This window comes from Saccopteryx bilineata, chromosome 3, assembly GCF_036850765.1.
Source record: "Saccopteryx bilineata isolate mSacBil1 chromosome 3, mSacBil1_pri_phased_curated, whole genome shotgun sequence".
In the NCBI taxonomy this organism is placed as follows: Eukaryota; Metazoa; Chordata; class Mammalia; order Chiroptera; family Emballonuridae; genus Saccopteryx; species Saccopteryx bilineata.
This window is the reverse complement of record NC_089492.1, coordinates 7,732,418-7,759,852: the sequence shown is the minus strand read 5'-3', so window position 1 is coordinate 7,759,852 and position 27,435 is coordinate 7,732,418. Positions and strand designations below refer to the sequence as shown.

At 41.6% G+C, this 27,435-nt stretch overlaps 1 protein-coding gene across 2 annotated transcripts in view; it reads left to right on the top strand.

Moving 5' to 3' along the window:
- EFR3A (EFR3 homolog A) overlaps window positions 1–27,435 on the top strand; it is a 79,524-nt gene that overhangs the window by 40,140 nt on the left and 11,949 nt on the right. For both annotated transcript variants that reach the window (XM_066265644.1, XM_066265645.1), the window contains exons 8-19: window positions 1,616–1,694; window positions 3,446–3,581; window positions 5,062–5,229; window positions 11,141–11,255; window positions 12,199–12,250; window positions 14,343–14,515; window positions 14,977–15,052; window positions 15,780–15,941; window positions 16,559–16,690; window positions 18,661–18,728; window positions 19,781–19,908; window positions 24,799–24,890. In XM_066265644.1, the coding sequence (XP_066121741.1) occupies window positions 1,616–1,694; window positions 3,446–3,581; window positions 5,062–5,229; window positions 11,141–11,255; window positions 12,199–12,250; window positions 14,343–14,515; window positions 14,977–15,052; window positions 15,780–15,941; window positions 16,559–16,690; window positions 18,661–18,728; window positions 19,781–19,908; window positions 24,799–24,890 (1,381 nt within the window). The remainder of the gene's footprint in view (window positions 1–1,615; window positions 1,695–3,445; window positions 3,582–5,061; window positions 5,230–11,140; window positions 11,256–12,198; window positions 12,251–14,342; window positions 14,516–14,976; window positions 15,053–15,779; window positions 15,942–16,558; window positions 16,691–18,660; window positions 18,729–19,780; window positions 19,909–24,798; window positions 24,891–27,435) is intronic.

Sequence of the window (27,435 nt, the reverse complement as noted above, 5' to 3'; positions counted from 1 at the left end):
TGCTGCAGACCTTAAAATGCATATGGACAGTGAACATTAAAGCAGACAGTGTCCAGGCGTGACCTATCTTGTGTGGTCACCTGCTGGGGTCAGTCACTCTCTGTGGCTGCCTGTGTTTCCTGGCTCTCCTTGCTGTGTCTGGACTGCCTTAGACCTCATCCAGTTCTCTGAGAAAACTTCTTCTTACACATAGTGACGGGCTCAGAGCAGGAGCAATAATTACAAATATGTCATTGGTACTTGTATTCTCCCTCTTGCAAAACACATTTGTGAGCTGGGAGTCTCTCCACATAGACACAATCTTTCAAGACTTATCAAGGTGTGTTTTCTTTTCTTTTTTTAAGCAAGAGGAGGGGAGAGACAGAAATAGACTCCCACATGTGCCTCAAAAGCCTCCATCTAGGGCCGATGCTCCGCCCATCTGAGGCCATGCTCATAACCAAGCTATTTGTAGTGCCTAAAGTGGAAGCTCCACAGAGCCATCCTCAGTGCCCGGGACCGACATGCTCAAATCACTTGAGCCATGGCTGCGGGAGATGAAGAGAAAGAGAGAGAGAGAAAGAGAAGGGAGGTGGGCATAAGCAGGTGACCACTTCTCCTGTGTGCCCTGTCCTGGAATCGAACCTGGGATTTCCACATGCTGGGCTGATGCTCTACCACTGAGCCAGCCAGCCAGGGCTGAGGTGAAAGGGCTACTAATAATATTCTGCATAATTTCTGCATATTTTTTGCTGGCCTTTCTTCACCTTATCTTTCCCTTCGTGGCTGTAAAAATGTCTTTATAGCATATATCAAGCAGTCTAGATGTAACAACCAGGATTCACTGAGGCTGTAATCCTTTAGGACAGTGGTCCTCAACCCCCGGGCTGCGGACCGGTACCAGTCCATGCGCCATTTGGTACCAGTCCGCAGAGAAAGAATAAATAACTTACATTATTTCTGTTTTATTTATATTTAATTCTGAACGATATTTTATTTTTTAAAAAAACCAGATTCCCTCTGTTACATCCATTTAAGACTCACTCTTGACGCTTGTCTCGGTCACATGATACATTTATCCATCCCACCCTAAAGGCTGGTTCGTGAAAATATTTTCTGACATTAAACCAGTCCGTGGCCCAAAAAAGGTTGGGGACCACTGCTTTAGGGGGTTCTGAATTGGCGTAGGGATTTCTGATCTGATCGCCTGCCTTTCCTGGGTGGCTCTTGGCTTTGCCTCTAGCTCCCGAGTGTACAACCTTTGACACCACTTTAAACCTATTGGTCACCAAAGATCTGAAGATATGCCTAGCACAGCTGCTGGCTTCCATGTGTACTTGACTTTCTAGATTCTTACCTTTGTGTGGAGTTTGAAGTGAGTGACTTTTCTTTCTTGCCAGCTCTCCTCAATATTTAAAGGCTTATATTTATATATATTCTAGCCTTTTATTGTTAGTGTTTATGAAAGAATCTGAGAGTTGGGGCAAATATATGTCATTTTTCTGGAATTGGAGCATTGACTTTCTTTTAAATAATCCTTTGATCACAAAGCTTTGCATATTGTCAATGGTTCTAGAGGAAAAAATGTAATAAAAACAAGGAATTATTAAAGCAATTTTCATACTCTTAATTACAGGCATTTGGATCATCACAAACTTTGGGATCCCAATGAATTTGCAGTTCACTGCTTTAAAATTATAATGTATTCTATTCAGGTAAGTGATTTTGGTTGTATATTTATAAGCTTATCACCAGAGATACACAGACCACCGTAGGACAGCGATTTTCAATTGGTACTCCACGAGAATTTTTAAAACCTGCAATACCTTACTCTTTAGTCAGGGGCTCTGAGCGCTTTTTTTCCCTTAGGTTGTCAAATAAAAAAATGACAGTAAACACTGATAGCCATTCGGTGTGAGTGAATCAAAATTATACCTATGTTTTGTCAAATTTGCAAAAACTATATTTTATATTATTATATTAGAAATATAATATGTATATATATTTTGGTATGCTGCAGAATTTTAGTAATCAGTTTGTGTGTACTGTGAGATGAGAGGTTGGAAATCTCTGCTGTAGGATATAAAACATGCTCTTAATTTAGTTGTCTCATTTATTTTTCTTTACTACTTACTTGTTTTTATTTGCTAAGATGGAAAGATGCTGAATGAGAAGAATGAAATGACTTTATGATGGTTTCATTGTGCATTTATGTAACACAATGACTGTGTATTTGTTTCCCTGACTAGCTGGTGTTGGAATTGCTGTTTATTACAGTGGCATCTAGCTGACATTAACAACTCCCTTCACTGGGTCATCACTCTGCAGTATTGCACGCGTTAGCGTTAGCTCCTCTCGTCTTTCTGGAGCCATCTGCCGAGACACTATCAGTTGTGGAAGGCCACCTTGGGCTCCTTGAAACCAGAACAGACCCAGGGAGCACTTACTCGAGTGTGGTTTTAGGTCTGTTTACATACTGTGTACATTTCCGGTCCCATACAAGATGTCATTACGTGAAAGGAGATACGGTAGTAAGGCGGAGCACAACTCTTACTACAGGTCACGCCAGCTGTACATTCCAGATGTGCTGTTTACCAGAGTCTTGCCTTTTTAGACTTAGGTCCCAGTATTATTCAGTATGATTGACCAAATTTACTTATATATGATCAAATCTCCTATCTTTATTAATATTTCATCTGGTACATGTTGCTAAAATTTTCATTTTGGTAATGCCTCTTGATTAGATGAAAATTTCGACTGGTTAGCATTGTTAATTGTTCCCAATAAGAAATACTATTTATTTACAGTAGTTTGGATAAGAGAGAAGTACTGTAAATGTCATATTTGTTTATTTTTTAACAACATTTTGTTCTGTTATCAAATTGCAAGAGTATAAAATGTTCTTTATGAAATTATAGGAAAACATAAAGAGATTAAACATTTTTCATGACTTCCCTTGCCAGAGATGGCCAACTTTTTTTTTTTCAATTTTTTTAAAAATTTATTCATTTTAGAGAGGAGAGGGAGAGACAGAGAGAGAGAGAGAGAGAGAGAAGGGGGGGAGGAGCTGGAAGCATCAACTCCCATATGTGCCTTGACCAGGCAAGCCCAGGGCTTCGAACCGGCGACCTCAGCATTTCCAGGTCGACGATTTATCCACTGCGCCACCACAGGTCAGGCCAAGAGATGGCCAGCTTTAATATTTGGGTATATATAATCCTAGTCTTTTATACTTTTAAAGAACCAGATTGAATTTTATTAGACATAGTATTTTGCAACTTACTTTTTCCACTCAGGGTATCATAAATGTTTTCCGGTATCCCTGTTTATTCTTGAGAGGAAGAACCTGGTGGCTCCATGTTCTATAACGGAGGTACCGTCTGGTCAGTGTCACGGGCTCCTCCATTCCTTTGAGTTCTGGGATGCTCGGCCGTTCATGCAGCTCTGTGTCCCTGTGTTTCCTTAGGCTCAGTATTCTCACCACGTGATCCAGGAGATTCTAGGGCACCTGGATGCTCGCAAGAAAGATCCCCCACGGGTTCGAGCAGGTATCATCCAGGTTCTGTTGGAGGCTGTCGCCATTGCTGCCAAAGGCTCCATAGGTGAGTCCCAGCAGAATCAGCAGCGCATGGAAACTATTTCTAACAGTTTTATGTACGCTGTAAGTTTTCTTGACATTTTGGGTTCACACGATTTTTCTCAGACTTCCTTATAATTAAGCATTTTCCTTCATATCAATCTCTCCTTCCCTTCTTCCTCTTTTCTAATAAAGCTTTTTGGATACCAATTATATATATAATATATATATGCTAAAGATTAGGGAGGATATAGATTAAAAAAACTTATAGTTTACTTGGAGTTAAACAACTATACCTAATACTGTAATAAAAGACAGAATTTGACCATATGTTAGAAAATCAGTGTTCAGAGACTGTGGCGGGGGGGAGGGATAGATTAAAACAAGAACAAAATATTATGTAGCCTGTTTGGCTATAATATGTGGTGGTCATACAGAAGAAGTCAGAGAAGTGGCTTTAAGGTTAAGGTTGTGGCCAGATCATGGATATAATTCTATAGTTGACTAATGCTCTTCAAAGATTTACTATGATCTTTACCAGACATGTGTTTTAGGGTAATTCGTCTGGCTGCAAAATGTAGGGTGCATTAGAAATGACAACTGGTTGTCATTGTGGTAGGCAGGAGGGAAGGAACTTGACATTGGATGGCGATGATAGGAATGTAAAGTCAACAGGATTGGACAACTGACTTACGATAAGGATAAGAAAAGCGACGGGAGAGATGGTGACTCTTTACCTACAGGTGATAAGAAGAATGGAAGGGTCTTTAGCAAAATTACTGACATTATGAGGAAAATTTCATTATATATCTGTATTTTGCTTCAGAATCAAAGTAAAAATATTCTACTGATATATTCTCACATTCATTTAATGTCAAATAAGAGTAAGCATTTTAGACTTGAACTTTACATTACTTATAACTTCTCTCAAGAAGATTGGAAAGGTATTGAATTTGAAATACAAAATGAAATACAGAGGAGAATGGAATCATCACACTAATGTCTGTATGTGTGTGGAGCCTGTGCTGGGCTCTGCACATTCCAAGAAGTGTTGAATGTGGCTGTCTACTCACTGAGGCAACTTCTTCCTTCTTCAGCCTCAAAAGATGCAAAATAAGTTTCCTATACAGTAACAAGCTATGTTATCCTAATTTTACAGATTCTGAGCCAACAGTCAAGTGAAATGCTGTCCCACGCACATTATTTGGAGTGCACAGGATTCGATAGGTGGAAAGGTTTCGGTGACCTTTATTTGCATATACACATGATGTGTGGGTTAGCAGTGATTCAAACAGTGAGCTATTTAGAGATGCAGTAAATGTTGGACTAACTCAGAGACTCTAACTACGTATCTCATTGAGTTTTTAATGAACTGGTTAGCTCATAAGTTAGAATTTCCAGCTATTTCAAACCAATCCAGAAATCTCGGTTGAGGACTGTGAGAACTGGCTTTGAGTATGTAATTCTGGGAAGGGGTGTCAGCTCTCCTCCGTGATCACGTGCAGGGCCCACGGTGCTGGAAGTCTTTAACACCCTGTTGAAGCACCTGCGTCTCAGTGTGGAGTTGGAAGCGGATGATCTGCAGGGGGCATCTGTAGGCAGTGCCAACTTCAGCACAAGTTCCAAAGACACGGATGAGAAGATTGTGCAGAATGCTATCATCCAGACGATAGGTGAGTCCATCTGCTTTTCCAGACTGCTGTGTAGAATGGTGGGTGAACACACTCACAGGAGGTGCTTGACTCCTGGAGTCCATCTGTCAGAGGCGAATGGCAGCTTCGACTCTTGAAAAACTTTATATTTGGAAAACAAACATCAACCAGGACAAAGAACACTATACCCTTCACCCAGATTCATCTCTTAATATTTTATGCCATTTACGCGATCACTGACTTTCCCTCCCTCCGTGTCTGTGTGCATGTGTGCGTGTATGGATGTATATGTGTGTGTACACATGCACAGAGATGGGTGTATGGATGTATATGTGTGTGTGTGCACACGCACAGAGATGGGTGTATGGATGTGTATATGTGTGTGTACACACGCATAGAGATGGGTGTATGGATGTATATGTGTGTGTGCACATGCACAGAGATGGGTGTATGGATGTGTATATGTGTGTACACATGCACAGAGATGGGTGTATGGATGTATATGTGTGTGTGCACACGCACAGAGATGCGTGTATGGATGTATATGTGTGTGTACACATGCACAGAGATGGGTGTATGGATGTATATGTGTGTGTGCACACGCACAGAGATGGGTGTATGGATGTGTATATGTGTGTGCACACGCACAGAGATGGGTGTATGGATGTATATGTGTGTGTACACATGCACAGAGATGGGTGTATGGATGTATATGTGTGTGTGCACACGCACAGAGATGGGTGTATGGATGTGTATATGTGTGTGTGCACACGCACAGAGATGGGTGTATGGATGTATATGTGTGTGTGCACACGCACAGAGATGGATGTATGGATGTGTATATGTGTGTGTGCACACGCACAGAGATGGGTGTATGGATGTATATGTGTGTGTGCACACGCACAGAGATGGGTGTATGGATGTGTATATGTGTGTGTGCACACGCACAGAGATGGGTGTATGGATGTATATGTGTGTGTGCACACGCACAGAGATGGGTGTATGGATGTGTATATGTGTGTGTACACACACACAGAGATGGGTGTATGGATGTATATGTGTGTGTGCACACGCACAGAGATGGGTGTATGGATGTGTATATGTGTGTGTACACACGCACAGAGATGGGTGTATGGATGTATATGTGTGTGTGCACACGCACAGAGATGCGTGTATGGATGTATATGTGTGTGTACACATGCACAGAGATGGGTGTATGGATGTATATGTGTGTGTGCACACGCATAGAGATGGGTGTATGGATGTGTATATGTGTGTGTGCACACGCACAGAGATGGATAGGTAGTCCACACAGACAGCTTTCCCCTCACCTCCTGAAGAGTGAGTTCATACACAGCATGGCTCTTTACCACAGAGTATTTTTCTAAAAGATGAAAGATATTTTCGTATATAACCAGAGTATAGTTATCAGCATCTGTAAATTTAACATTGATACAGTACTTTAATCAAATTTTTATATTTCAGTTTTTTATTTGATTTAGTAATGACTTTTTTAACATGTTTTACAATAGTAGGTCCCAGGTCCAGTCTAAGAGCATATATTGCATTTAACTGTAATAGTTCTTTAGTTCCTTTAGTCTGAGACATTCTGTTATGATAGGGACATTATTTTATTTATTTTTGTGTGTGTGACAGAGACAGAGATAAGGACAGATAGGGACAGACAGACAGGAAGGGAGAGAGATGAGAAGCATCAATTCTTTGTTCCAGCACCTTAGTTCATTGATTGCTTTCTCATATGTACCTTGACCGGGGGGCTACAGCAGACTGAGTAACCCCTTGCTCAAGCCAGCAACCTTTGGTTCAAGCTGGTGAGCCCATACTCAAGCCCACGACCTCAGGGTCTCAAACCTGGGTCCTCCACGTCCCAGTCTGACGCTCTATTCATTGCATCACTGCCTGGTCAGGCACATGGGCATTATTTTAAGAGCACAAATCTCCCACCCCATTATCTCCTCATTTGGGTTCGTCTGGTGTTTCCTGATGATTAAATCCAGGTTCTGCATCCCTGGCTGGCTCCCACACACGTGATGGTGCTCTCTGGGTATCACCCAGAGAGCTGCACAGGGTGCAGTTGCTTCTCATTGGGGACATTCATCTTTTTTTTTTTTTTTTTTTAATTTTATTTTATTTTATTTATTCATTTTTTAGAGAGGAGAGAGAGAGAGAGAAGGGGGGAGGAGCTGGAAGCATCAACTCCCATATGTGCCTTGACCAGGCAAGCCCAGGGTTTCGAACCGGCAACCTCAGCATTTCCAGGTCGACGCTTTAGCCACTGTGCCACCACAGGTCAGGCCGGGGACATTCATCTTGATCACTCAGAGTGGCATTCATCTTGATCACTCAGAGTGGTATTCTGTTTGTCAGCCGGATGGAGTCGGTTCTTCCCCTTGTAAGTAACAAACAGTCTCTGAGAAGGCACTGTTAGACCAGGAGATAGTCTGCTGTTCATCCAGACCTCCCCCAGATTTAGCAGCCATTCACAGTTCTTACCCACACCAATCTGCACCGTGGCGGTGCCACGATGGGTGTCCTGCTCCACGCTCCCTCCTCTGTCAGAGCATCAGTGTACTCCCCCGTGTGTGCAGGAGTGCCTGCGTTCCTCTAGTTACTGTGGTTGGGGCTCGTGGAGTACATTCATGCTTCATAATTCAGTCTGTGCTTATTATTTCTGATTCTTTCAGTACTCAGATTGTCCCAGAGTTGGCAGGAGGGCCCCGGCAAGCTACCTTCTACATCTTTGGGAACCCCCCCACCCCTTCCTTGTGAGCGGACCCTTGCTCGTCAGTCTCACTCTACACCCCCTGCCGCTGCCGGCGAGCGGGTGGTCCTTTCTCCAGGGCTGTGCCTCCTCCTCCTTCAGTGGGAGTGCTGTTGGTGACCAAGAGCTGGCAACCGACTGATCCCTTGGGCTTTAATATCAGAGGCTTTTTTTAAAAAAACACAGTGATCAAAGTACAAAGGGTAAAAAGGCAAAGAGTTTCCTTAAAAAAAAAACCCATGAGAATTTTGGGGGAATGAATTGATGTGACGAATTAAAGCAAATTTTTATTTATTTTTTTACAGAGAGACAGAGAGAGAGAGAGAGAGAGAGAGAGAGTCAGAGAGAGGGATAGACAGGGACAGACAGACCGGAATGGAGAGAGATCAGAAGCATCAATCATTAGTTTTTCGTTGCGACACCTTGGTTGTTCATTGATTGCTTTCTCATATGTGCCTTGACCATGGACCTTCAGCAGACCGAGTAACCCCTTGCTCAAGCCAGTGACCCTGGGTCCAAGCTGGTGAGCTTTTTGCTCAAGCCAGATGAGCCCGCACTCAAGCTGGCGACCTTGGAGTCTTGAACCTGGGTCCTCTGTATCCCAGTCCAACGCTCTATCCACTGCGCCACCACCTGGTCAGGCACAAACCCCTTTTCTACTTTAATACCCTGCTCCCAATCTTTCTTTAGAATATCCAGGTCATGCTCTAATGTCACACATGATTGCTAGGATAATTTCAAAGTTAAGTTGTCTTCCTGGTTTAGTACCTAATTTCTAATGGTCACTAATGGTTTCTGTAATGATAGAGTCATATATCCGTTTACTCCAGAGCTCAGCTTATGTCTCTTATCTCGGTCATTTTCCTGCCTGTGAGCTGCTTGTTTATGATAGTCCTTTGCAATATTTAACACAAAGTTTCTCTTTATCATCTTATTTCTAAAGTTTCATGGATAGGCACACACGCATTGTGTGTCTGCATTCAACACCTCGTTTGTTGTTCGTGTGCACACCTGGCCCTGTGTGAGGGCTTCATGATGCACGGGGCACTCACGTGTGGAGGCCTTTGGTTGGTCTGTTTGATCCCGTGCCTCTGCTTTACCTGGTGACAGTCTCATCCCATAGGAATTGTCCTCTTGTCAGCAGAGACCCCCTGTCTCTTATTCAACACACACAGTAGGTGCTTCAGGTTTCTGGAGTGAGTGACGGAGAAGGGAAAACATGAGAGTTCAGTGGAAAACATGAGAGTTCAGTGTTGCCACGGAGTCTCAGTGCTTCTAGTGCAAGGCGTTCTAGTGCTGGCTTAAAGCAGTCGGCATGTGGTAGATGGTACACCTAGCTCTTAAGGTTACTCTTAAATTTATTTGCATTATTTATGAGTTTTTAGTGATATTGTAAGATGGCATATTAAATCAGCTCATTTTATTTTCACAGAGTTAATATAAATTGCCTTTGCAACTTCTAATTCATTCAGTGTTACTGTTTCACTTTAGAATGTTTAATTTATTGTTTCTCCAGTATTTTATTATAAAACGTATATAAAACAAACTCAAGCAATATTTCTGTGACATAACACATTCAGAAATAACATGTGAAAATTAAAACGTGACAGAAAAGAAATGCAGTGTAGTGCAGAATAAGATTTTTATTTAAATCACACTTCTGATTTTCTCAAAATTTGCTTTTAGAACTTAAGTGTCCTGGTAGTTATCAGGTGGGTGGTTATTCCTTTAAGTTAGGAAGCTGTTGTCCAAGTTCTTTCTTTTAGAATAACCAAGAATATAGCTATCTGCTGTGTTTTATTAGGGGGGTCGTTAGCATTTTTATTCAGCAGTTCCAATACAAGCAGTGGGTATAAAGGAGTTACTTTCAGGACCCTCCTGGTAGTCGGCCATGTTGGAGTCCTTGTGGTAATGGCAGACTTGCTTGGGACAGAACATCACTGTCCAGTTTTGTATGGTGATTAGAAACATTTCTAAGTGGGTTCTTTATGGAGGAAGTAGAGAGTAATAATGGCATAGGCTTTGGAAATGAGTAGTAGCCCTTCTATCAGGTCTTAATATTAGCTGTGTAATTTCTTGTATGAGTTCTTAACCTTTCTTATCCTTCCTTCCACAAGAGGAAACAGAGGTTGATACTCTTACCTACTCTCATAAGGTTGTTGTGAGTTCCAAATATAATTTATTACCTCAGAAATATGTGCTCAAGTGTTAGCTAGAATAGTATCTATGTATGTATTTTATGCAGATTCACTAATATTAAAATAATGAAATTTTTTTATTGCTAAAGTCTGTGATAATGGGAAATGATTTTGAAGCTCACATCCAATCAAAATTATGAGTTAAACAATTTGAGTTTGAATAAGTAGATTATTATCAATTCCAATAATAGAAGCTGAAAGTTAATTTATTCTTAGGGAAATATTACAAGTCAGGTTTCTATAATGATTGTTACATTTTAAGATATTAAAAAAAAAAGCCACGATTTAATATCTCTCTGATCTTTCAAAACAGAAAAGTTTGAAGTTTGTATTAATTAAATGTTGTAATCTTTTATGACTAGTAAGTCATAAAACTATAGCAGCTAAATTTAAAATATCCACAGAACCCAAGAGTGCATGAGAAAAATGATGAAGAAGTCATTTCTTCACATTAGCAGAATTATATATGTTGAATTAACTCCCAGGGTTAAATTGTAATCTTGGCCCATTATAATGACATTTTAAAACATTAAATAATCCTGGGAAGCCATAGTAGTGACCTATTTATTGACTTTTTTACCAAAGTATGTCCTAATTACTGATTTCCTTACCAGAGTAAGAATTTAGGCTCACAGTATGTGAACAAGAGTTTTATCAGAAATACTGCCAAAACCTTTTCCCCCTTTTTCGCTAAACCTTCAACTCAAATTGGTGATGGTTTGCCACGTTAACTATATGCAGAAGACTTTCAGACACTTATTATTTTACCTCAGTCCTTTACATAAATCTTACATTGTATATGATTAAATGATTTTGGTTAAATGAAATTATAATATAGTTAGAGTTTAAAGACATTGTTTTATCACATAGAGCTTTGGTTGAAAATATATTTTCTTATTATTTGGGAAAATAAACTTTTCAGTTTGTAAAACTTATCTTAATATTTTTACAGGGTTTTTTGGAAGTAACCTACCAGATTATCAGAGGTCGGAGATCATGATGTTCATTATGGGGAAAGTGCCTGTTTTTGGAACCTCCACCCACACTTTGGATGTCAGTCAGCTGGGGTATGCACATGGGGTTTTCCTGTGTTCTCAGACTGTGCATTTCAGCTTAGTGTGGGTTTAATTTTCTTTTAAAGAAACCTAGAAAATTTATTGGTTTTTTAATCACTAGTAATAGAAGTCCTATGGAAAGTTGTGTATTTTTGGTGGGGGGTACAAGATTGCTAAGCAATTGAATCAGTATTGTGTGCTTTTAGAATGAGTTTTCAGTATACTATATACAAATTCTCTAATTTTCTCTGTCTTATATTGACCAGGTGGAAGTTGTGTTTACACAGGGCATTGTCTATGTACATAGTAGGTATTTAGGCTGAAGCTTCAAGTTTTTGGTAAAATTTTAATAATTAATGTCGGTGTAGCAGGAATGTTAACTTATTTTTAGAATTCTAGAACTGAAAGTAATTTTAAAGATCACATGGTTTGGTCTCCTCATTTTGTAGATTTGACTTGATTTTACAGTGCGCTAAAGCTTTACTTTGTGAATGTTTTTGTGCTTTTTGCTACTTTTGTATGGAAATAATATCTTATTTGATTTCTATTTCTTTGACCTTTAACTAGATCACTCTTTTCCCACTTGTTGTTGGAATCATCTGGTTTTACCTGTTAAATAGATACACTTGTCACTCTGTATTTACAGTACATATATTCTCCAACACGCAGTATCTTGTTTGTGTCGCTTTGTTGTGTATTCATCTGATTTAGTTCTCATGTCATTACATGTATAGTCTGTTTCCTTTGAGAGCCAAGAACAGTTTAATATTGAATATTTTTGTTCGAATTTGATTTTTTTACATGTCTTTAATAAAGTGAGCTATGATTTAGTTATTATTAAAATAAAATCTATTTAGCCAATATAGAGAGTTTTAAAAATCAGTAAATAATAAGTGAAGTAATATAAATATTAATTACTATTAATAAGTTAATGCCAGTATGTTTTATATTTTAGGGATTTGGGAACCAGGCGGATTCAGATAATGTTGCTGAGGTCTTTACTTATGGTAAGACATTTAAGACATGGGCAAAACACACTTATCTTGAGATTATTGAAGAAGTTAAAAAAACAGGTTCATGTTACGAGCTTTTTCTTATATAGTCAGGTAGTATTTTTGGTTAGGTTTTTCTGTGGTTCTTTTTTTCTTTTAGGTGAGAAGAGGGGAGATAGTGAGACAGACTTCTGCATGGGCTCTGATTGGATCCACCCGACAACCCCTTCTGGGGCCGATGCTTGAGTACCGAGCTATCTTCAGCATCTGAGGCTGATGCACTCGGATACACTGAGCTACCTCAGTGCCTGGGGCCACACCACTGGCTGCTAGAGGGGAAGAGGGAGAGAAGGGGCAGGGGAGAAGCAGATGGTCACTTATCCTGTGTGCCCTGACGGGGAATCGAACCTGGGATGTCCATATGCCGGCTGACACTCTATCTACTGAGCCACTGGCCAGGACTTTTTTCTGGGGTTCTTAAAACTAGATATTATGCTTTAATTTTATCTTCTTTTATTATACCTTTATTTTTTATTCCTTACTTCTCCTCCCATCTTACTTGACATTCGTAGTGCTGAGTCGTAGGAAGGCCGGAAGTCTTGCTGTTTTACTAGGTGAGGATGCCTGAGCTCAGAGACTTTCTGGGGAAGGCCTGCAGGAGGTTCACGAGGTCACGGGGCTACAGAACAGACCTGGGCTTGAACTCCAATATTCTGCCTATATATGATGCTATTCTCTCACATACTGATCAAATAAGGGCTTCTTGTTGGGACAGCAATCCAGCTGTAAACAGCTGGCAAGGAAAAGTCTACCCGAAATGTGAGGCCTGCGTTAATTTTATAGTAATTGTATTTCTCTTTGATTCAGCTACATGTAGCCTAATGCCGAAACAAAGCAGGAGCTTGTTATTTGGAATGTGCCCTTTCCAAGTCAGTACTTTTAAAATTTAATTTGAACATGACTCCAGTTTTTAAAAGAAATATTTCATACCTGGGGAGAATTATCTTAACGTGATTTCACATTTAATCCTGTTGGTGGTGCTTGTCATAAAGAAATGCTAGATTCTGACTTTGCCAGATTTATCAGTCTGTTCCTGTGTGTGGCTCCTTTTCACTTGTATCTTGTTTAAGAGCTCTGTGCCTCTTCTGATGATGTAAACACACTTGCTTATATTTTCTTACAAAAGTTTTTAAAATTTGGCTTTCTACATCTAGAACTTTGATCTGAAGATTATTTTTGTGTGTGGTGAGAGATGGATATATTTTAAACTTTTAGCCAGGTAGCAATTATCCCACCCCTTTCTCTGCTTGCCTGTAAGGTCACTCACATGCTATAATCCATGCCCAAATGTAAATATTATGTGTTCCAAACATGTTTGCAAACAAATATAAATTGAAACTACCACCTGCAATTTCATGTGGTCTTAAAGTTTTTATTAAACAGATTTTCTGAGTAAGTCATCTTGACCTAACCCTAGTTGTACCACATAGCCAACTGAGTGAAGGTCTGTGGTACGGTTAAAGTAAACAACAGCATTTAAGTACATGCTCTTTAAAAGCGTTTAATTTAGAGAACGGACTCATTCAGAAATGTTAAATCAAGTACTTAATAAAGTATAGCACTCCATACTGAAAATGCATTCCCGTTAACCTGAGCTGCTTAATTTAACGTAAAAGAATAGTTGACAGAGTTAAGTTAACCCTTTTCAGCTACATCTGCTACCTCCTCTCCTTACATCCATTTGGTACTGACTACCTATCCCATATATTCTTACCTCTCTGACCCTCAGTGTTCTCTTCCAAGAGGGCTGCACACCACTCGCCTCATAGGGCACGAGTGTGGGGAGGACGTAGACAGGCCCGTGTAGTCTCAGATCGTGCCTGGCGCGTGCGGAATGGCAGCTGTTATGTTTACTCTCCTCATCAGTGATGTTTCTGGAAGTTCTGTAAAATCCTCACCACCTTACAAAGTTCTTTTTTTTCCTACAGACTTAACGTCCATACTTGTTGTTCCCTTTAGTTTGTGGGTCTCATAAAAAGTTTGAGACTCGACCAAGGAAGGACTCATACTGAGGTTTTGTGTCTTTGCTTTTCTTCCCTATAATCAGGTCACCTCTGGATACAAAGCGAAGACGATTGTTACTGCGCTGCCCGGGTCCTTTCTGGATCCTCTGTTATCACCGTCCCTCATGGAAGACTATGAATTGAGACAGCTGGTCTTGGAAGTGATGCACAATCTCATGGATCGCCATGACAACAGGGCGAAGCTTCGAGGAATCAGGTAGTACGCCATCTTGTAATAAGCTTGATGATGAGGTTTTTAAATTTTTGCATTCATGAATTTAATTAAGTGTTGTGTTTTTTTTAATCCAGGATTTTTGGGTTTTATTAAACCAGATTTATTTAATTGGTGTCGAGACAGTTTAATTAATATAGTTTAAAATGACAAATGTTTGGAGGTCTTTTCAGAGATCTCAACTACTAGTGGTCACTAGTTACATGAATTTTAATTAGATTTTGCTTTAAACTTGAAAATGGTATTAGAAGTCAAGCTTCCTTTATGAATTTTTTTAAATTTAAACTTGCTAATTCAGTGGTGTTACTACATATAGGCTTATTTAACATGCTCATTGAAATGAGTGTTACATAGTTCAAACTCCTAAGTATAATTATTGATTTGCAACACAGACATGATATTATAACTAAATGTGCTATTCATTAAAAATGATGTTTTATCTCTAGAATAATACCTGATGTAGCTGACCTGAAGATCAAAAGAGAAAAAATTTGTAGGCAAGACACAAGTTTTATGAAAAAGGTAATCTTGTCTTCTGAAAAGCAGTGCATGATACAAGGTGAAGCCAGTTGAATTGTTGGGTGGTTTATACTGATGTATGACTTTGACATGAAGGCCGACTTCATTGATACCCTGGATCGGCTTGGCTTGAGGACGCCTCCGTGCAGTGCCTGGGGAGTTTCTGTAGCTCCCCACTACATGTCGGACGGAGACTTCCCACCCAGGACTTCATGCCCGCCTGCAGCTGAGCCCCCAGAGGCTGGCACGGCAGAGCTGGCAGAGGCTCTTCCTGCCAGGTCCCGCCCACCTCCCAGGAGGCTGTTGTCCAGGCCGGAAAGCCTGAGCCCATTCCCCACACTCCCCTCCACGAGATGTCCTCCATCGTCGCCCGGGCTGCCAGAATTCTGCCATCCGTTCAGATTTCTTCTCTAGCAGTCTACAATTTGCTTTTGTCTTTTCATGTTCTTACTGAAAACATTTTCATGACTGACACTAGAATTGTTTCTTGCTGTTTTGCTTTTAGGCTTGTTCTTCACCTCTGGCGTTAGTCTGTAGTGTTCGCTGGCTGGTGTATTTGTTGATGTTAATATTGGGAGTACAGTTCAGCAGTTCAGTTACCAGTTGAAACTTCTTTTTCGTGCTAAATTATGCAACAAGATGCTACCGTAGGAGGTTATATGCATGTGAAATATGCCTTTACTGCACTTTAAGCGAACTTACCTTTTTTCTCTGTCATTACCCTTTCCAGAACGGGCAGCAACTGTATCGGCACATATATCTGGGCTGTAAAGAGGAAGACAATGTTCAGAAAAACTATGAGTTACTTTATACTTCTCTTGCTCTTATAACCATTGAATTGGCCAATGAAGAAGTGGTTATTGATCTCATTCGCTTAGCCATTGCTTTGCAGGTATGCTTTTATAGCCTTTCATCGAAGAAAACGTTTTTGTATGAAATAGACACCAACTTGAAAGCATAGTTGCCTTTATCCAAGGCATACATTTTAAAAAGGGGGTGTCTTGTTTAAAATCTAAAATACTCAAGACAATGACGATTGTCTTTTTATTTTTTTATTTTATTTTTTTAGTGAATGTCAAACGAGCATTTGATGGTGTGCTTAGTATTGTTCAGGGCCCCAGGAAAATACTGTGATGAAAGACAGCATGAGTTCTGTGCTCATACTTGGAGTTTAGAGGGGACAATAGTGATTACATAATACCCATATATAGTTATTTGTTTGGGGTTTAAGCCTTATGTAATAAGACAGCAGTATGCAATGAGAATATGTATATATGATATATGTGATATATGTCTATCAAAGAGAGATAAATAGTTATAGAAATGTACTTTTTTTTCTTAGGAAAGCCTATTTAAGTGGAGAGATTTCACTCTCCTGAAAATGGGCATTTATTCTCCTTTCAGAATTTTTAAAAAATAACTTCCCCTAAGGTGACATTTGTGTTAGCATTCGGAACTCCCGCGCTTTTCAGCGCGGCCCGGCTAAGGCCTGTGCTTGTCTTGCTGCAGGACAGCGCCGTCTGCAACGAGGACAGCCTGCCCATGTTCCACCGCTGCGGCATCATGGCGCTGGTCGCCGCGTACCTCAACTTCGTCAGTCAGATGATCGCTGTCCCCGCCTTCTGCCAGCACGTGACCAAGGCAGGTGTTTAGCAGAGTTCTCCCACTCGAAAGTGTGTGGTGACTAAACTGAACCACAGCTGGGAGCATCTTTTCTTGGGTGCCTGTAGTTTTACTAGGATTTTCTATGGAGTGGTTGCTACTTGGTTTCCTTCTAGAATACTTGGTGCAGTTTCTTAGGGAATTTTTTCCTTTAAACAATTTTAAACCTTAGTATCTAAATCAGGGGTCCCCAAACTACGGCCCGCGGGCCACATGCGGTCCCCTGAGGCCATTTATCTGGCCCCCACCGCACTTCCAAAAGGGGCACCTCTTTCACTGGTGGTCAGTGAGAGGAGCTCATTGACCATCTTATTAGCCAAAAGCAGGCTCATAGTTCCCATTGAAATACTGGTCAGTTTGTTGATTTAAATTTACTTGTTCTTTATTTTACATATTGTATTTGTTCCCATTTTGTTTTTTTACTTTAAAATAAGATATATGCAGTGTGCATAGGGATTTGTTCATAGATTTTTTTATAGTCTGGCCCTCCAACGGTCTGAGGGACAGTGAACTGGCCCCCTGTGTAAAAAGTTTGGGGACCCCTGATCTAAATTGTCTTAAATTACACTATTTTTTTTTGTTGTTTTTGTTACTGGTATTGTTTTAAACCAATCTACTTGAGCCAGATCTCAAAAGTTGAATAAAGAATATGCTGCTCAGAGAATTGTTCTGTGTCATTTAGCTATATTAGATTTTTTTAGCAGTAACTCATTAATCACTTGCATGGTTTTTGTATTTTTCTGAAGCTGGAAACGGGGATAGACAGTCAGACAGACTCCCGCATGCGCCCGACCGGGATCCACCCAGCACGCCCACCAGGGGGTGACGCTCTGCCCACCAGGGGGCAATGCTCTGCCCCTCCGGGGTGTCACTCTGTTGCGACCAGAGCCACTCTAGTGCCTGGGGCAGAGGCCAAGGAGCCATCCCCAGTGCCCGGGCCATCTTTGCTCCAATGGAGCCTCGCTGCGGGAAGGGAAGAGAGAGACAGATAGGAAGGAGAGGGGGAGGGGTAGAGAAGCAGATGGGTGCCTCTCCTGTGTGCCCTGGCCGGGAATCGAACCCTGGACTTCTGCACACCAGGCCGACGCTTTACCACTGAGCCAACCAGCCAGGGCCACTTCCATGGTTTTTAAAAATATTTTGGTTGATTGATTTTAGAGAGAGAGGATAGGGGAGAAAGAGATAGAGAGAGACATTTATTTATTATTCCATTGGTTTATGTATTTATTGGTTGATTTTTATATGTGCCCTGATGGGAGATTGAACCTACTATAACCTGGCATATTGGATGATGCTGTAGCCAACTGGCTACCGTACCAGGGCCTACTTGTATAATTTAACAACATTTTATGGAATTGGAAGCACATTTCTCAGTCCTTGCTAAAACGTCAGATTTCAGTACATTCTAAGAAATAAAACTCACTCATTCACTAAACAAGTGTTTGAATGAATATGTGATGCCTGCCATTGCAGACAGCAGTGTTAAGAAAGCAGAGTGTCCCCTTTTAGTTGCTTACAGTTGAGTGGAGGAGCAGACTTCACACGTGCACTGAGACCTCACGCATGGGCTGCCAGGGCAGCATGGGGGTGGGGGGTGGGGGGCGAGGCAAGGGCCTGTCCTTTGTGGAGGGATTGCCAAAGCAGGAGCATCCGAGAAAATAAGTGTTCTTAGCCTCTGTAGTAGGTTTAATCAGATATAATGTGTCATTGTTTTTTGCTACATGTATTGCTTTGTCATTTTGTTACTTGATGAATTTTGAAAATAATGTTTTAAAAAAATGAACTCTGCATTTGGGCTGTAAATATATCAATACTTTAAATTCCAAAATAAGGGGATAGTATTTCTTATAAATGTTTAGTGTTTGCTCTTCCCCTCCCCCCCACATTTTCATAGGCAGGTCCTGAGAAGTGAGGTTTCTGATACTTGTTTTGTTTTGTTGGTCTTTCAGGTTATTGAAATTCGAACTATGGAAGCCCCTTACTTTCTGCCAGAGCATATTTTCAGAGATAAGTGCATGTATGTTAATTCTTTATGTTTTAAGGAAGAGGCACTGACTTGAGAAACCAATCAATGATGATTATTGTTAGAATAATTTTCTGGTGTTTTGTAATCATTTTGTGTTTCTGTCAATTAATTAATTTAACTTCTTTTTCTTACTATAGAAGTTCTTACACGTGATAAATATAGATTCATGCACACATAGATCACTCTTTACTAAAAATATTTTTTTAATATGAAGATATAACTTTTAAATATAGCATGTTCTGATATAAATGGACACTCCTGTAGGGGAGTATAATATCCTGTTCAAGTCTTCCAGTAATATAGTAGATAACAGTCTTCATAATATTGTGGGGTAAAGAATGTATTATGGAAAGTAATTTATTCCCTGCATTCTTCCTTGCTATCTAAACAAAAAAATAATAAATGAACAATGTATTCTTCACCCTCTTGGACACCAGAAGTGGTTTAATATTGAAATCATCAGCATAAGAAGGGATCGAGCAGTTTGACAGCCACCTGCACTTGCTGTGGTGGGTGGGTGCTTTCTGTCACTAACTCTCAGCAAGCTGCCTTTTTATTCTTGTCCCAGGAGGTTTTTAATTACCGTATTTCCCCATGTATAAGACGCTCCCATGTACAAGGTGCACCTTAATTTTGAGGCCTGAAATTTGAAAAAAAGACAAGCGCGAAAAACAGGACATACAAGTAAAAAAATCTACAACCACTGTATAAGACATACCCAGTTTTTAGACCCCAAATTTTTCGGGGGGAAAAGTGCATCTTATCCATGGAGAAATACAGTAGCATGAAAGCTGAGCTGAATTTGGTCCTCCTCCTTGTTGATGTGTGAATGCTGCTCTCACCATGGGAGTGTCCTGTCTGGGCTAGGATCACCCAGGATGGCTCATACAGGGACTCAGACTAGTCCTCTATCATATGCTGTTACTAATTACAGTTTATATTTCTAACACTTAGGCTTGAACCTAGAATGCTTGCATGTTAATTTATGTTTTGCTCAGTAATTTAAACAACACTGGATGACTTCTGCTTAATCAACCTGACAGGCTTCCAAAATCTTTAGAGAAGCATGACAAAAATTTGTACTTTTTGACGAACAAGATTGCGGAATCCCTGGGCGGCAGCGGCTACAGCGTGGAGAGACTGGCAGTGCCGTACGTTCCGCAGGTCACAGGTGAGGGACGGAGGGCTCGCTCCATGCCCTGAGCAATGGGAACTCCTCGTGTGCTTGATAGGCCGCAGCTTTCCCAAATGCTTACGGGGCTTTCCTCTTACATATTTGTATATTTTCCTCTTGGAAACTTAGTGAATCTCTAAAGATAAATACACAGGAGTTGGCAAAAGCAGGTTTACAGTTGTGAGTACACGAAAGTTTATTTTGTATTATTTATTTATTAATTGTACTATTTATTACTATTAACCTACTTTTGCCTACTCCTGTATGTAATTTTTATGAATAAATTGAGTCCTCGATTATTATTGTTATACTAAATAATAATAATAATAATAATATACTTAGAACAAAGAAAGAAAGTGAGATCTTTCCTCATTAACCAATAGTCTTTAACTTACGGAAATGGGTGAAAGTTGTTTAATTATTTGTGTATTGAGCTTAATGAATTAGGCAGCTTTTCCTACTTGAAAGAGTACAGATTATTTGCTTTGCAAAGAAATCTTGCGACTCTTTAGTTAATGTCTTTTCCTCTGCAGTGTGTATTTCCTTCTGCTCTTTTCCTTGACTGCAGTAATCACTTGTGTTTCGGGGCAGAACTGCATGGTGTCTCGCATTCAGTCTTGAATTTAGAAACTAAAATCAAACAATTTCTGCCCCCCCTCATTTCATTGGGCGGCTGTATAAATGTTAAAGTCGGTGGAGCTGGTTCTCCCGTGCTGATGCCTCTGTTGGTAAGAGAACCACTTGACTTCAATTAGGCAGTTTTATGGAACAGTCACTAAAGCAGCACAATCTTTGTAGACCTATTTTTTTACAATGTGGGCCCAAAGTATATACATTTATTACAATGATGGTTGTCATAATAGTCTGAGATGTTAATGAATTATTTTGCATTTTATTTTAAATTCTATACCATAAAAGATTCTAGTCTTTATGAATTCCTGGGGGAAATAAGAAACTGTTAAGAATAAAACATTAGTAGAGCATTATAATTTAAAAGACTTAAAATATTTCCTTCTTATCATTTGGATTTAGCTCTCTTTCCTTCAGGTAAAAAATCTCATAAGCCCAGGCGCAAGCACAAAGGTAAATCCCAGATCAGTGTGCCCCCCTCCCCCATCCTCTAGGAAATAGCTCCGTAAAACGTGCCTTCTAAAAAGTGGAGCCAGCGCCTGTGTGCTGCGGTACACGCGCACGGGTCAGCTCGCGCTCGCTCTGCCCCTTCCCGTAGCTGTAGCTTCCTTCCACTGCTCCTTCCTTCCACCCTGATCCTGCTCTTAACTGTTCTTAGTGAACATTGTGCTGCTTTTTTCCCTTGCTGTTGCATTTATTGGGGTGACACTGCTAACAAAATTTTACAGGTGTCAGGTAGGTGCGGAGCTCCACAACACGTCATCTGTACACTGTGTTGTGTGTTCTCCGCCCTGAGGCAAGTACCACATGATTTCACTCACACATGGAAGCTAGTGAACAAAAGGAACTAACAGCAAAGGAGAGGCAGACTCAGACAGAGAGCAGCCGACAGCTGCAGGCCTGGGGCCTTGCTAACACGTGATTTGCTCGTTTCCGTTTCCTTCCATCCCTGGAAAAAATGTATTCCCTGTCTCACTGCCTCTTGACCGTTGACTGGGAGACTGCCCAGATGTCAGCACTTCACCATCAAGATAGCAGCTGCCATTCATTCTGCACCAGCTGTGCCAGGCACTGTGATGTGCCTTCTGTGTTCATCTTCCCATTCCACCTTGAAAATAGTTCACTCACTGTTTACAAATGAGGATAGTGAGGCTGGAATGAAATAATTTGCTTATTACTTTTTATCCCATGATTTTTAGTTTGCTTTTATTCTGTAAATATGCAGTAGTTCTAGATGGAACTTTGTGTTTCTCTATAAGACAAAAAAGTATACCTGTTTGAGTAGTCTCAGCATTGAACTGGGACATTTTGAACTTTGTGTCGGTAAGTTACTTGTGAAACTCTTATTTCACTCCAGTGAGCTTTTTAATCCAATCTGAATGATTTAATCTAACCCTGATATTCTTCTATGGTGTCCTTTGTGGAGCCCTAATTCCATTTGTGTTTTAGTGTGTACAGTTAAGTCAGTTCCTATATCTTATTTCTAAACAGCCGTAGAACATTCTGTTGCGAGTTACTGACGGTTCTGTGCACATTTGTACTCAGACTGTTTTCTCTACTCCTGAGCCATCGAGTGCAGTCATATGCAGTACTCACAGACACGCCAGGGGGCAGCAGACTGTCACTGAGGGCGTTGGGCATAGCTCTAAGAACTGCTTCCGACATGCAGGGTCCCGTTAACATCAGGAGAACTGAGGATTACTGATGTCAACAGCCGTAGGAAGGAGGAGGGAGGCGGGTGGAAAGTGGAAGGGACATCTAAGAGGTTTCTGGGACTCACCTGGCCCCACCCGAGAAGGGAAGAGTGTCTCCCCAGGGGGTATGTGGTGACAGGGTGCTCCCAGAACTACGTTTCAGTAGGCGTGGCACCGCAGCTCGGGAACAGACGCAGACAGGCAGAGGACGGGCATCCTGCCATCAGCCCGAGCTGGGGAACCTTACATTGTGTAGACCTGCAGGATCCTGGTTCTGGCTGGACTATGGCTTATCTGCAGCTGCCCGTGAGCAGGTGATTCCGTAGGTCAGAAGAAGAAACGTGCTGAGAATGCTGAGAATATGGTGTTAGGATTTCCCGCTCAAGTTCATTTTCTTCCCTTTTAAAACCTTGACTCTTTCCACGTCTCCCTCTGTACTTCCCTTCTGTCCTTAGTGATTGGGCCGCTCTGCTCCCTTTCCTGCCCTGTCCCTCCTCTTCTTCCTCTTCGGCTTCAGTTTGACTCTCTTCTGCCGCCTGTCAGCCTGGGGTATGAACCCTGACATTCTTCTGTGGTGTCCTTCGTGGAGCAGGCCATTTGCTACTCATTTTGAGTTCTGGTCAGACCTCGGGAGGTGGCCTGCTTGGAGGGAAAATCGCGTCCGCAGCGATGACCACGTACTGCTCTGTAGCGTTCCCCTTAACGCCTTCCTGTGTGATCTCTCTGAAAGCGTGGTCGTGGGGGAAACGGAGCGCAGTGCACAGTGGCCTGGGCACTGGAGGGAGGCAGTCTGTAGCAGTGGTTGGTCAGTGGAGGGTGTGTCAGTCTCGGGCCCCCGACCCTCCTAGATCCGCACCGGGGACTCCTCTGTGACAGACGCAGAGTGCAGCTGGCACTGAATTTCTGGGATGTTTGGGATGATGGGATATGAACTTCCATGTCTATGGGACAATGCCCAGCCGGTGATTAAAGGTGGCCATGACTGGAGGGAAGATCAGCCATAACTGATAGTACATTTTGTCTCTAGAAGAAAGAAGGATAAGTAGAAATAATTATATTTCAGATTCTTAAGAAGTTAGGCCTTGAAAGATACAATCTTCTTTTTTTTTAATTTATTTTTTTTTTATTTATTTTTTTTTACAGGGACAGAGAGAGAGTCAGATAGAGGGATAGATAGGGGCAGACAGACAGGAACGGAGAGAGATGAGAAGCATCAATCATCAGTTCCCCGCCGCGACACCGTAGTTGTTCATTGATTGCTTTCCCATATGTGCCATGACCGCGGGCCTTCAGCAGACTGAGTAACCCCTCGCTCGAGCCAGTGACCTTGGGTCCATGATAGTGAGCTTCTCTGCTCAAGCCAGATGAGCCCATGCTCAAGCTGGCTATCCTGGGGTCTCGAACCTGGATCCTTCTGCATCCCAGTCCAATACTCTATCCACTGCGCCACCGCCTGGTCAGGCGAAAGATACAATCTTTATAGTGGGGCAGGTGATATGTTTCCAGTAGGGGTTTCTGGAAGTGTGGAAGGCGGATACAGACCCTAAAGCATGCTCAGAGAGGGGTAAAAAGACATTTGCCTTGAACACTAGACAAATTAGCAGTGGAAGTTACTGTAGGAAAGATCTGACCAAAGAGCCCAGAATGCCTTTTGAATTCGTCAAGCAGTGGGTAGAATTGCTTGGCGGAGTGATAGGGTCAGCGCTTTAAGAAGCTTATAACATGATGGTGGTGCACAGGGAAAGCTGTCAGAAGGTCTGTCACTGGTCGGAATGGACTGGGCTGGTGGTTCTCAGCCAAGGGTGTTTTTGCCCATTCCAGGAGACACTTACCAATTGTAGGGACATTTTTGGTTAGCACCACTGGGACAGCCTACCAGCATCTAATGGGTAGAAGCTAAGGGATGCGTTAACCACACTGCAATACACAGACAGCCCCCTACAGCAGTTACCTGGCCTTAAGTGTCAGAGTGCCATGGGTAAGAAAGCACCTAAGTTATGCTGTGACAATGATCAGTCGCAGGTTCTTGGTGGTTTAGAACCATGAAGAGTACTTGGTGCTCAAACTATCTGAGCAGATCGTGATGTCGTTCAGACCTGGGGTCCGGGCTGATGGAGCAGCCACGCTCGGAAACGGTGTTCAGACTCTGCTAGCGAGAACTAGCCACATGTCCCTTCTAGCCATGAACCGCAGTGCCCTGCATGCCCAGAAACAGGTGAACTACAGATGTGATTGATCGTGTTAATTACTGCCTCGGAGGAGAGGAGCAGTCAGTCCGGGAAACCGGTTTCTTGACCCTCACCTTCCCTGGTTCCTCGTCTGTAGCCCTTCAGTGGAATGGAGCCCCTGTGTGCACAAAGGGGGTCAGAGAGACTGTGCTGGCAGCTAGTGAAGTGCCTGTGTCACGCAGTGTGTGCCCAAGAACTCGGGGCTCTGTGTGCTTAGAACGAGCAGAAAAGACAGGCTGTCTTAATTTCCTGAAATTTTTGAAACCTGAAATATGTAGTTTATAAATGACATACGATTTCTAACTGGCTCTAATGGGGGAAATTTTTTATTTTAGATGAAGATCGTCTTTCTAGAAGAAAAAGTATTGTGGACACCGTGTCCATTCAAGTGGACATCTTACCCAGCAGTGCGCCTTCAGACGACGTGGTGAGTCACTGCGAGCTCATGGTGTGGCGTGTCTGAAACAGGCATTCGTATGACAGGATGACTTGCCCTCCGTGACTTGACAGAGGCCAGCGCGACTCTAAATTAGTCCCAAGTTAACAGTTCCTATTGTTAGTAGAAACTATCCTGTTTAGCCTTGAACTTGCTTTTGATTTATTCTACTAGACTCATTTGGGTACCTACAGATACATAAGCATAACGTGTTATGATATCATTAGCTTTCACACTTGAATTTAATATAAGAAAAGGAACTGTAAAACTGAACCAAGAAGACTTTTCTTGTTAAGTAAGAAATGTCACATAAGGCCTGCTATTGAATTAGGAGGCTTCTAGATCTAGATCTAGATCCTTTTTTTTTTTTTTTTTTGTATTTTTCCAAAATTAGAAGCGGGGAGGCAGTCAGACAGACTCCTGCATGCACCCGACCAGGATCCACCCGGCATGCCCACCAGGGGGTGATGCTCTGCCCATCTGGGACATTGCTCTGTTGCTACCGGAGCCATTCTAGCGCCTGAGGCGGAGGCCATGGAGCCATCCTTAGCGCCCAGGGCCAACTTTGCTCTAATAGGAGCTTTGGCTGCGGGAGGGGAAGAGAGAGACAGAGAGGAAGAAGAGGGGGAAGGGTGGAGAAGCAGATGGGCACTTTTCCTGTGTGCTCTGGCTGGAAAACGAACCCAGGACTTCCACACACTGGGCCGATGCTTTACCGCTGAGCCAACTGGCCAGGGCTAGATCTTATTTTTAAAGGTTTATGGAACATAAATTACGAGAATAAATGGAATTAGATACTTCACGTGAAGGCAGATGTTCACGACTTTTAGAAAGTTTCAAAACTTCATCTGTGAGGGAAATCTTTTATCATTTTACATAGTAAACACAGTGCACGTAACGTAGTTAAAGCTGTGTCAGTGACCTGTGTACTCTATAAGTAAGGATGGCGACCTGTTTGAGACCCCAAAGGTTTCCTGCTCTGCTCTGTTTCAGTGGCGCACACGAGTGCCCCCTCCCGAGCTCGGGAAGGCGGCGGGCCAGCACTCTCTGGGACGTGCTCCCACAGACCACCAGAGAGCTGTGTGCTAGGCGAGTAAGAGGCCGGAACCCAGCATGTCACGTCAGCCTCCGCCTTGTGCTTTATTCATTTTTTGCCTTCCTAGGTATTTCATTCTTTCTCGTTTGTTACAATATAAATAATTAAAAGAGTATCCGCCTAAGAAAAGGAGAAGGAAGTTGTCTGAATTCCTGCTTTCTCAGCCTCCTCTCTCCTTCCCCTCCCGACCCGGCCAGTTAGTGTCTTCTGGAATTAAAATGATGTGGTGGTCGGGGCAGGCGACTGACATTCCCTTCTGTGCTGTTCACTTCCCATTATGGAGAATTAATCAGTTTTACTAAGAAATGATCAGAGCATCGAGAGGCAGTTAGTATTTATTTTGGAACTTAGGGCACTGAGATTGGTTGGAAGTTTCTTGCCAATTTAAGGCTCGAGAGAAATGATCTCCCCAAACTTACTTTTGCTAAGCCGTGTTAATTTCCACGCCCCTTGCTGGTAAGGGGGATGTCTCGCTGGCTCTGTCTTTGAACAATTTTGATTTTGGTTGGTGCTGTTACATTTTGAGGGAAGAAATCCATCTCACTAGTTTATGCACTTTATTTTGTTAAGAGTACAATATATTTTGACTGGCTAGGCATTTTTATTTCTTCTAACTTTGCACATAGAGCACTTCAAACTGTTGCAAACAGTCCATGGTACAATGAACTGAAAAGACATTTGCATAAAGACAATGTAGGAGAAAGATTCTTGAACATGAACTTCACATTAAAAGCCCATTAATACATTTGTTGACTTGTTTAAAGATCCTTCCGCTTTGCTTTAAGTCCAAAGTCAAACATGCCTCACGCTGCACATTTGAAAAGTGAACAGGCACTGAGATTTCCGTGTACACAGTGCAATTGCAAACGCAGCTACCATGATGGGTCTGATTTTGCACATTAGGAGTGATCTTTCAAACACCTGAAGACAAAAGAAATTACCTTCTAGGATAGAACTAATTAATTTCATGGTGTGGACAGCAGAAATTTGCATCAGTTAGGTATTTACCAGAATGGGTACATTAGCTAACAGTGAGGTAGGTAAGAAAATTGCTCATTTTAAAAACATTATTCTTATATTTGATCAAAATTATTTGAAATATTTTATACATAATCCTAGTTAGTCTTCAGATATATCTGAGATCTGCTTTTAGAGTTTATAACTTAAAAACAAAGTCAGAAGATTGTTTAGATGGAAATCATGGCAAACTTGTGTTTTCTGTTGATATGACAATATGACTCAAATTGTTGCTATAGTCTGTTGACCTACCTGGTCCACTGAGGCATCAGTTTCGACATTTGTGATTCAAACTTTAGCTTACCGTGAATCAGTTAGTGATTCTAAAAATCTTTTTATATATAATATATATTTATTTAATTCAAGAAGATAAATGGCCAAAATATAATAGCGGCATCTCTACCTATTGAGCAAAATCACCTC